General features: G+C 38.3%; 1 protein-coding gene across 1 annotated transcript; it reads left to right on the top strand.

Moving 5' to 3' along the window:
• The first annotated feature begins 413 nt into the window (after positions 1 to 413).
• LOC125322135 (collagenase 3-like) lies at positions 414 to 8,041 on the top strand. The gene is made up of 10 exons (XM_048295739.1): positions 414 to 744; positions 845 to 1,086; positions 2,198 to 2,346; positions 2,446 to 2,571; positions 3,444 to 3,605; positions 4,196 to 4,313; positions 4,888 to 5,021; positions 5,365 to 5,524; positions 6,217 to 6,320; positions 6,881 to 8,041. Exons 1-10 carry the CDS (start codon positions 448 to 450, stop codon positions 6,979 to 6,981), a joined length of 1,593 nt encoding a protein of 530 aa, XP_048151696.1. The 5' UTR covers positions 414 to 447; the 3' UTR covers positions 6,982 to 8,041.
• The last annotated feature ends 2,779 nt before the right edge of the window (positions 8,042 to 10,820 follow it).

The raw sequence follows: 10,820 nt of genomic DNA, 5'->3' as shown, positions 1-10,820 counted from the left end.
AAGTATTCTGTAATATAGCTAGAAATTCTCTTTAAGGATTGCTGAAGTAAAATTTTTGTTAATGCTATGGAATTAAAGCTCTTTACAGAAACAAGGAAATATAATATCATATTGTATATTCTATAATGCTATTTCTTATCGGCCAAGGCAATATTTATTAACAATTGCAGTTCTAACAATTTCAACTGCTAAAAATTGCTGTTGTACTAGTGTAATCATGAACTTTGTTAAATATTTTTATTGTTTATTAAATGGTAAAAAGACAATTTTTCTAGCCAAGAAAAGTAAGTTATTGCAGCATTGTTGCCAGTTATTGCCAGTGCAAGTTACTGCAAAATAATGAAAAGGTGTGGTTTGCTTCTACCATTTCTTCCCGCAGTCTCTCAATATTCAGAGACCTCATGTTTGTACAAGGATAGAGTTTCAGAGCCCTCAGCTGGGGAACGGATGCCTAAACCACAGTGTTGGGGAGGAGAAACAAACCAGCCATCTAAGCATGTTTACTTCCAGCAACGAGGAAGTTCTAACTTGTCCCTAAGTGGTGACTCATTGGGTTGGGACTATAAAAGTAAAGGTAACTGCTCTCTAAAACATCGGGGCTTCAGACTTCAGAAATCCAACATGATGCAATCAGGACTTCCAGCTGTTTTCTTTTTCTTGTTGGGTTTGTCATTTTGCCTGACAATCCCTATTCCACTTGAAGACAGCCATGAATTCACAGAGAAAGACCTTCAGTTTGCCGAGGTACAGTACAAAATAATTTATTTGCATGTTCCACAAACAGTAAGTTGTGCAGTTACAACTGGTTGGAAACCAGGCTTGTTACTTCTTTTCCCCTTCTTAGCGCTATCTCAGGACTCACTATGATCTCCGTCCGAATCCTGCTGGCATAATGAGGAAGAGTGGAAACACAGTGGCTGCTAAACTTCGGGAAATGCAGGCTTTTTTTGGCTTGGAGGTGACAGGCAAACTGGATGAAGAGACATATGAGCTGATGCAGAAACCAAGATGTGGTGTCCCAGATGTGGGGGAATATAACTTTTTCCCTAGAAAACTCAAATGGTCAAAAATGAATTTGACATACAGGTAAATGCCTGGTATTTTGAGTGTTATTGCTGTTATTACCTTCTTAGCAGGTGCATTGTCCAGTAGGTCGCTCAGTATATGAGTTTGATGTGAGAAGGGTGCATTTGAGTTTGAAAAAATTAATATTGCAGTTTAAAACCCTTACAGCCCCACTTTTGGAAAGGTGCTCCCAGCCTACCTTGCATTTCAAGGAATTAAACATGAATTTTTTCCATTGCACTTTGTCATGGAAAAGGAAACCTGGTGTGGTGTAAGCTAGCAGCTCCTCCTTTGGCCTCTGTATAGACACTCAGGACACATCTATGGGGCCAAAAGAAAGAGGGGTAGGGACTCAGATCATGCAATTCTCTGGGTCAATTCTTAGCTCTGTTAGGACCTGGTTTAGTGCTTGGTCCACAGAAGACTTGACCGGGACAGAGTGGTGTAGTTGCAAACCAGTCTGTGTAGCGTGGCTGTGAGAGCAGTGTCTTCTCCTTCACATTCCAGGTGTGGATGTCTGTGTTTGATCAGACAAATCCCTGTACCATGACCTCAGAAAGTTGACCTTAGGAAGTGAAGGGCTGACAGTTCACGTGTTAGCACCTTCTCCTCTAATTCTGCAAGGTTGACAGCCTGGAATCTTAAACAGCTGCAGACTGAGTTTATTTAGCAGATTCCAAATATGAAATCACTAAAATCTATTAGTTCCATAGTTAGTGATAAATATTACTTTAACATGGACAATTACAGCCTATAAAAATCACTTTGGATAATGCTTTGCTCCTCCAGGAAGTGAGGATCATGAAATATTTTATACTACATAAAAAAGTTTGAAGTTACTGATTTTACTTAATACTGAATATATCTGTCATTTTCTAAATCTTCTGGTGCATAGAAAACCAGTTACAGAAAGCTGTTGTATCATTTCAGATATCTCTGAATTATTTTAATGCAGATAGAAATGTTTATTTTTATTTTTTTAATACTGTATGCAGCTGCTAAGCTCCTTGTTACACGATAAGGCGATATGACAAAAGCAAAAACTTTTAATGAGGTGTACAGTCAGGTAAAAGTGCATTTCATATTTCTTCAATTCACACAATTTAACTGGAGATATTAATGTGTTTGACAGAATTATGAATTACACTTCAGATCTGAGACATAATGAAGTAGACAGAGCTTTCAAAAAAGCATTTAAAGTTTGGTCTGATGTGACACCACTGAACTTCACCAGGATACGAAGCGGTATAGCTGACATCATGATCTCCTTTGGCACTAAAGGTAACACAGAACCAGTTGTTCTTACTTTACAAGTAAACAATATTCCTATATACATAACATGGAGTAATTAATTTAACAGTTTTGAATTTTGCTTTATAGAACATGGTGACTTTTACCCTTTTGATGGACCCTCTGGATTACTGGCACATGCTTTTCCCCCAGGCCCAGACTATGGAGGAGATGCCCATTTTGATGATGATGAAGTTTGGTCAGATGATTCTAAAGGTAACAGAAGTTCCTGAGATTATTTGAAATGGTGATAGATGGAAAAATTATCCCTGTTTGATACCTGTAAACAGTTTGTTTTGCCTGTTTTCTGTTTGTTTATCATTATGTTCACTGTACACACATAGGAAGCTGAGTTTAACCTCCAGTCATAAATGGAAGTTTAGTGTGTGCTTAGAAAAGATTTTAATATAAGTCTCCTAAGTAAAAAAATGACACAAATGAGATTTTGTCATTTTGGCATTTCACTAGGCGCAGCTAGTTCTGATCACAGACTGATAGGAATAGCCTTACTGAAGCCTATAGCTGTACATTGCTTGCATTGAATTTGAAAACTCATTACCGTGCCTATTCAGGACAGTGTTTTAATAGAACAAAACACCATTTTTTTTCTGCTCTGGATTAGGTCACCCTCCTGTCATTAAAGCTAATTTCTGCAATACTGAAAATAATATGGACTCTCTACAGCAGGTGAATTCCCAACTAAAAAATGTTCTTGATATCAGTAGGACCAAGACTTCAACCTAGAGCTTTCCTGTGTTGCTAAGAAATTTCAAGAAATCTAAATCTCCCTACCTAGCAACATTTTCATATAAAATTTAGGCTGAACATCAGCTGTAAGACACTAGAACTATTAGGCCCTTACCAATGCAAAACCCATCATAGTTCACAAATGACAAGCAATTATGTTTGGTGTAAGGTGCCCCTGCTCAAGGCAGGGGGGTTGGAATCCTTACGGTCCCAAACCATTCTACGATTTTATGAGTTATGTGTAATTTTTCCATGTATTCAGTTGTCTCATTCATTGTCCCATATGTTAAAGCACAGTGTGCAAGGAGATACACATTTACTTTTGCTGTGGTTTGTTATAGGCTATAACTTGTTTCTTGTTGCTGCCCATGAGTTTGGTCATTCACTGGGACTTGAACACTCTAGAGACCCTGGAGCTTTGATGTTTCCAATCTACACATACACTGGAAAAACTGGGTTTGTTCTTCCTGATGATGATGTGCAAGGGATCCAAGAGCTCTATGGTAAGTCTGTCTAATACATAATATATGTCTCCCGTATCATTGTAGCCTGTTGCACATGCACTGCACAGTTACTGTGAGATGCAGATGTTCAATAACAACAGTCATAACTGATTAAGAATGATTCACTGGAACAGGAGATGCTTAGATTTAATAGTTCAGAGGGAAAACAATTAAGTGATGCTGCAGACCACAGTTGGTCACTGACCTGTCTCCTTTAGTGGTAGGTGATGGGGAGCAGAGTCTTTCTACTTTTTGACCTGCCTGAAAAGAGGGTAAAACAGAGTCTAAAGGTAGAAACAGAGCTATCCATGCTTCATTATGGAAAGAATAAAGCTTTTGGGGACCTTCAAAACCTGGTATAAAGAAAGCAAGTTCATTTAACATCTGTGCAGCACTCTTGAGCTGCCAAGTCCATGAAGGTATTTGGTTATAGGAGAGAAAGAGAGAACAGACTTTCCTGGTAAAAATTTTTTGCCTGTTATATTTGTATTCGTCATGATCTTGGGAGCTCTTCCATGTTTTGTTCAATATCATGATCAGCAGAAAGGAAATTAACATTGTCAAGCTTACATCATATGATATGATTCCAGGTGCTGGAGACAAAGATCCAAACCCAAAGCATCCCAAAACACCAGAGAAATGTGATGTAGAATTATCACTTGATGCAATAACAGAACTTCGTGGAGAAATGCTGGTCTTCAAGGACAGGTAAAGAGACTTCCATATCATGGATGGTGGGTAGTGGATAAAGTTTGAGCAAGCAAAAACACCATTTCGGTTTTTTACTAAAGATTTGGGTAAACATACATTTAAAAGAGCACAAATCAATATAGATGTCTCTTAAGGAACTTTTTGGCAGGATTTATAATACAACTACAGACTTGACTGTTGTGAAGATAATATGGCTGAAGACTGACACTTTTGTACACATTTTTAAATTCATGGGACTTTCTTCAACATGCGTAATCTGCTAATATTTATTTGGGTGAAGTGGTACTGCATTCAGGAGCTTCACATGGGACAGCAGTGAAGTCTTATTCTAAATGAAAGAAGTTTAAAATTTGTTATTTTTTGAGATGACCACTGTGTGAGTGACAGAAATTGTCTGCAGCTGATGACTATGAGGAAAAGAAAGGTCTAAGAGGGGGTCTGTGTATTCAATATTCTATGTTACGATAACCATTAATTCACTAGTAATTTATTTTAATTATAGCACATCAAAGATACTGCTATTCTATGCTGTGACAAGAAACCTAAAATATATCCTCTTTTTCTCAACTAGGTTTTTCTGGCGACTGCACCCTCAGATGGTTGAGGCAGAACTGGTGTTACTTAAGTCCTTTTGGCCAGAGCTTCCAAATAAAATAGATGCAGCCTATGAAAATCCCATCAAAGATCTTGTGTTCATGTTTAAAGGTGAGATTTCGATTTTGTTGTTGGCAGAAAAATATACATATTTAATCAAGCTCAACAGATGGTGTAAAGGTAATCAATAGAAGAACAAAACATCCTACCTTCCTCGCTGGAAAAACAAACGGTTTCACCCCATGCACATCTATAAAATTTTCAGTGAATTAGGAGATGTACAATTAAGTTAGGATGCCCAGAGTCATAGTACAAATAGTCTAATACCTACTGAGTACGTGAGCCAAGAATCTCTTTGTTGTATGAAAATAGGGATCATGGTATGCTCATTTCATTCTGCTCTCAAAACTGAGTCTTTACAAAAGAATCACCCATACTTTGTTCATATTCTCAGGGAAAAAAGTCTGGGCTTTGAATGGCTACGACATAGTTGAAGACTTCCCTAAAAAGATACATGAAATGGGATTCCCAAAAGAAATGAAAAGAATAGATGCAGCAGTCCATGTTAAAGACACTGGCAAGACTCTCTTTTTCACTGGAAATAAGTACTGGAGGTAAGCTGGAGACAGGTCAATCTCGGCGTCCCTAGTCATAACCTGTCCAGACGTAAGGAAAGATCAGGAGTTTGGTTCAAACCAGGCATTTGACTGTTCCAGTCTGTGGTTGTCATTAATGCTATAGCTGTGTGTAACACGTTGTAAAGGCATATGCAAGCCTTTTATAAAAGTATGGGCACAGACTGTAAAAGCTGAATGTGTGTAAGGAAATGAGAACAAAGTGCTCTAATCTGGAGGAATTTGTGATTGGTCATGCCTGCTAGACAAAATTCCCATCTTGCTTCCTTGAGTTGCTTGTGTGACATGAATGCTATCAGTGCTGTGAGTAAGAATTCTGTCCCACTCTAGGGTGTCTCTTTTTCTATTGTCCATGAATGGGGCTTGCAACCAGGTCTCATGCATAATAAAGACTTTACCACAGGCTTGTAGTACCAATACATCCAGGTGCAATAATCTCCATATAATACATACTTTATAAATCAGTTCTGAAAATGTAGATCCATTTGTTTTGTGCTTATTCCACTTCTGGTGGAGGTGTGCCCTGTGTATTGCCCCGAGTTTTACCACTGCACTAGACAGACTGCTGGCTTGCTTTGGGTGTGGGTAACTTCAAAATTTATGAAGGGCACAAGCCAAGCTCCCAGGCTGCTTAAAGTCCCTGATTCTGTTTTCTTTTGTGTTTCATATAGTTATGATGAAGAGGCAGAGGTTATGGAAGCAGGCTACCCCAGGCTGATAGAGGAAGAATTCCCAGGAATTGGTGATAAAGTGGATGCAGTCTATGAAAGAAATGGTACATAATCTGATTATGAAACTTAATTACAATTAATTGCCCTTGAAACTTGAGATTAAGGTCTTGTAGAAAACTCTGGCATTTGTAATTTTAATTTCTTCTCATCAACGCTTCTGTTCTCGGCTGAATCAGTTTTCTGATCTAAATTGTGCTCTAGCCAAAAAAAGAGCCGCCTCCTTGCTTAGAGAACCTAAAGTGATATGCTTAATGTAGAAGCATTATAATGTGTCTGTTCCTTCAAATGGAGCACATTCCTACCCAAATTTTCAAGGAGTGTTTCCGAGTGAGTCTTAAAAATTAACATGCCAACCCTGTATTTTCCTGATCAAGTGCAGTAAGAATTTGACACAAGATTAAAAAACACCAGTTATTTTAAAACTCTGATCCAGGAAGCAGAATGAGGATCTTTAAAAAATTTAGCTCACTATTCTAAATATGAAAATGTTGCATTAGAGTTATTAAAAATGAAAACAAACAAGATAGTTACTGTTTTAAGGATAATTTTGATATGACAACACAGTTTCTTAGTGTTAATACTTTTTACCTTTCCTTTTCCTTAGGTTATCTCTACTTCTTCAATGGACCACTGCAGTTTGAATACAGCATCTGGAGTCAAAGAATTGTCCGTGTCCTCCATACTAACTCCCTATTTTGGTGCTAATTGCAGCTGAGCACCATGTCATAGGCTGCAGGGCAGCTTGTAGCGCATGGGAATATTATTAAAGTGGGCATTTAGGTTTACCAAAGGACAGAAAGGTTCTATGAACAAGTACTGGGCTACCTACCACCAAATATACACTGTATATGTGGACTTATATAGCTACATGTCACTCTGGAATTGATTTAACTTAATAGGAAAAGAAAAAAGAAATCATTAGCATTTCAAGGGACATTACACCATTTAAAGTTTGTCTAGTATTGAAGTGAGATGCTGGATACATCACACATTATCATGAATGCTACTAATTCCCAGTAATCTGAGCACATCTAGCATCTTTCAAGGATCTCCTAGCGTGTTCCAAGAAATAGACCTGATAAACCCAGGAGCATTATATTTTTAAACTAATCCTTCTTCCCTTTTTGAAATTCCTTTTAACGTACTGGGTATTCTGGTGTGTAATGAATGAGTCAGGTCTGCAGGATGACTCCTTGAGCAAGTAACACCAGGCAGCAATGAAGAAGTTAGGCAATTCAAAAGTATTTGGCTGCATCCCTGCTGGATGGGAATGTCCCCCTGGAAGCAGATGCCCATGTCATCTTTAGAACAAGGAGAAAGTACAGAAGCAGTGAGATGTCATTCCAAAGCAGACAGGAAAGCAGGAAAAGGGAAAATTACTCCCTGCAGAAATCATAAGCCTGTATGATACTGGGGAAACCAGAAGGAAGCAGCAACAAGAGAATCACACAGGTTGAAACCGTGCATGATGCTACATGTGGTATCACAGCCCATGGTTTCAGCTGGTGTTAACTGAAGTGACATTTATAGAGGTTATGCCTGTGCCAGGAGAGAACCTGAATATCCAAAGCAAAATATTGAAAAGAATGTATTTTTTCATGTTGGCCACTCTTTTAATATCTATATCAATTGTTTCAGTATATTGTAAGATTTTGTTTTGCTTAGTTTTGTTTTGAGCAATGCATATGATGTGGAACTGTGATTCTTTTGATTTTAAAAAATAATATTAAATCAACTGGAGGAATAAATCAACATTGTGAATTACTTAAATTAAAATTTTATGTGCTGCCTATCTCAGAAGCAATAGCTATTGGACAAAAGAAATCAAGACCCTTAACCTGTGCATCATATTAATTAAGATTTTCACCTCTGTTTAAAAATATGATTTACTTTTTTTCCCCTCAAGAAAAATAATTATATAGAAAAGAGAAGGAGAAGAAGACAGAAGAGAGAAAAAAGGAAAGACCGCTCAAATCTGAAAAATAAGAACAAAGTTGGAATTAGTCCTTATCATTACAGAAAGAATGAGAAATTATTAAGAAATACTGGGTAAAACAGTTACACATTAGTTTGAATATCAAATATTATCAATTAATGAAAACTACATTGTCCTGTTCTGCCTCCTCAATACCAGCCCCTAAGTCAATCAATCAGCAAGGACTGCCAAGCAAAGCTCACCAAAAATTAATATCTTTAAACAGACATAAATGACCAGGCTTACCTAGTGATGGGCCAGATGAGGGTAATTCTGTAGCTCACACAACAGAGAAGGTTAGTTGAGATAACCTAACAGATTGAGAGGTCTCTCATGAACATAAAATTGTGAACTAATGAGTTTCAGACCTTGATATGCTTAAAAGAAATGGATGGAAATAGAACTGGAAAAAAACCTTTACAAATAGAAAGACTTAAAGTGGACTAAAATCAAAGTTCTGGCTTGTGATAACATATTGAGAAAACTGCTGGGGGAAGAGTCAGTAAAATCCTCTAAGCATAACAAACATAAATTGGTTCAATTACATATAAAAATAATTCTTGACAGACACAGTGTGCCTGAAAAAAATAATGTTTAATATTGGGCTGAAGTTTTACTTTATTCTTGGCAGTGAAATAAGGGTCTGGACATGTAATCTTAGTCTTCATTTTCCTCAGTATAAAGACTTGGTGACAAATTGTATCAAAATAATAATGAGTCTTCCATAAGGACTAGTTGTTGAGTCTGAGTCTTCTGAGTTCCAAAGGTCTGACATGAGCTGCACTGGATAAGGGAATGCAAAAGTGGACAGGGAAGCAAGAGATGTCAATGAATATCTTTCACATCTATGTGAATTTCTGTTAACATTGAACACTTGGCAGGGGAAAAAGGTACTGCATAGGAAGCTGGACCTTCAAAAGCCTTCAGCATGATCATATCCAGCTGCTCTCCAGCCCAAACAGACAAATTCCTGTTAGCTGCTGGGCTGACTGGAAGCAGCCTTTGGCACAAGTCCAAGCACAGCTCCAGCTTCTGTGTCCACATCCCCAAGAGACGGGAGCTGTTCTGTGGTTAGCTCTACCTCAGCTGAGAAAAGTACCAGGCTGTCAGTTCCTGGCATTTTCTTGAGAAAAAAAAATGGAAAAAACTGCTTGTGCTATGGACGTAGAAGGCTGAGATCAGAGCCAGAGGGACCCTGTTGCTGCTGTCAGCCAGAAAGGAAAACTCTCCACAGTACCTTGTGCCCCTGGACCCATTGCCACCACATGAGAATAACACTGCATGGGTGCCTGGTGGGGACCGCATAGGATATCACCCAAGACCATCAAGAATTGAAAAGAAATAAGTCTTTTTCCCAAGGCAGAGATTGAATTGACGGCTTTCTCTGAGATGTGAGTGAAGAAAGGACCAGAAGGAGGCTGAAGCAGCTGTCCCCCAGGATGTAATATAAGCAGAACTAATAACTTCCCACCAGCTTGCTAGTTTTTATGTGAATACACAAATCCATCTAATGGCAGGGGATGGCCTGAAATCGTGTCAGGGAGGTTTAGGCTGGATATTAGAAAAAGGTTCTTCACCCAGAGGATGGTTGGGCACTGGAACAGGCTCCCCAGGGAAGTGGTCACAGCCTCAAGCCTGACAGAGTTCAAGAAGCATTTGGGTAACACTCTCAGGCACATGGTGTGACTCTTGGGGTGTCCTGTGGAGGGCCTTCATGGTGTGATCCTTGTGGGTCCCTTCCAACTCAGCATATTCTGTGATTCTGTAATTCGCTGACTAGTACATGAACGGCTATTGATTAATGTGTCTTTTACATCCATGTTTATCTCTATTAGGAATGATCATTTGAAGGGAGAGAAAGGATAAGGCAAGAAAAGGAATGTGTCAGATGCTCCTCAGGGAGCTTTCTGTGCTGGTTAAATGCTCCTGAACAAGTAGGACTTAAAGGATGCAAATATATATTCCAGGTGAGAAAAAAAAGTGAGCAAACATCATTTAAACTTTCCAAAGTGAGAAACTAGGCAACACTGTAAGAGTTTCCATGAACTAGAGATATACTAGTAGCTGAGAAACTTGAGAAGGAATTCAGTGTTCTGAAAATGCCTTTTTTTCCTTAACATAATCTCCAGAAACCTGCTCTGCAGACACTAGATGGCAGTGACAGCTTTGCTTCTTAGAGATTCTGCACGGAACCAAAAATTATTAATGGTGTGTGAGGAAGACACAGGTAACTGCAGTGAATTCTTATATTAAGTGAAGATATAAAAACTCCAGACACTAATAAGAGAATTTAATTATTTATTCTATTGAAATTCAGATCTCTGAGCAAAAATGTAGGATATTACAATGTTCAGGAAGCTTCTAGATATATTCACTATCAGGGCTACTAATTTTTAAGTATTTTCTGGAATTCAATGCAATACACTTAAAACAGTATACTCTTGTCCTAGGCACAATGCAATGCCTTAGTCTAACTCCATTCATTGGAAAATTACACAGACACGTACACAGGCATGTTCTAACTGCCTGGGATCCAGGCAAACTTTCAGTATTCTTACTGACTCTGGAG

The sequence above is a fragment of the Corvus hawaiiensis genome, chromosome 2, assembly GCF_020740725.1.
Source record: "Corvus hawaiiensis isolate bCorHaw1 chromosome 2, bCorHaw1.pri.cur, whole genome shotgun sequence".
Taxonomy (NCBI): domain Eukaryota; kingdom Metazoa; phylum Chordata; class Aves; order Passeriformes; family Corvidae; genus Corvus; species Corvus hawaiiensis.
This window is presented reverse-complemented; position numbering and strand designations above follow the sequence as displayed.

What these genes read in the sequence shown, in the direction of transcription:
- LOC125322135 (XM_048295739.1), top strand. Translation starts at nt 448, where the DNA reads ATGCCTAAACCACAGTGTTGGGGAGGAGAAACAAACCAGCCATCTAAG. An exon ending in AGGGATCCAAGAGCTCTATG is followed by an intron (nt 3,606 to 4,195) that starts GTAAGTCTGTCT and finishes ATATGATTCCAG; the next exon opens with GTGCTGGAGACAAAGATCCA. An exon ending in TCTTGTGTTCATGTTTAAAG is followed by an intron (nt 5,022 to 5,364) that starts GTGAGATTTCGA and finishes TCATATTCTCAG; the next exon opens with GGAAAAAAGTCTGGGCTTTG.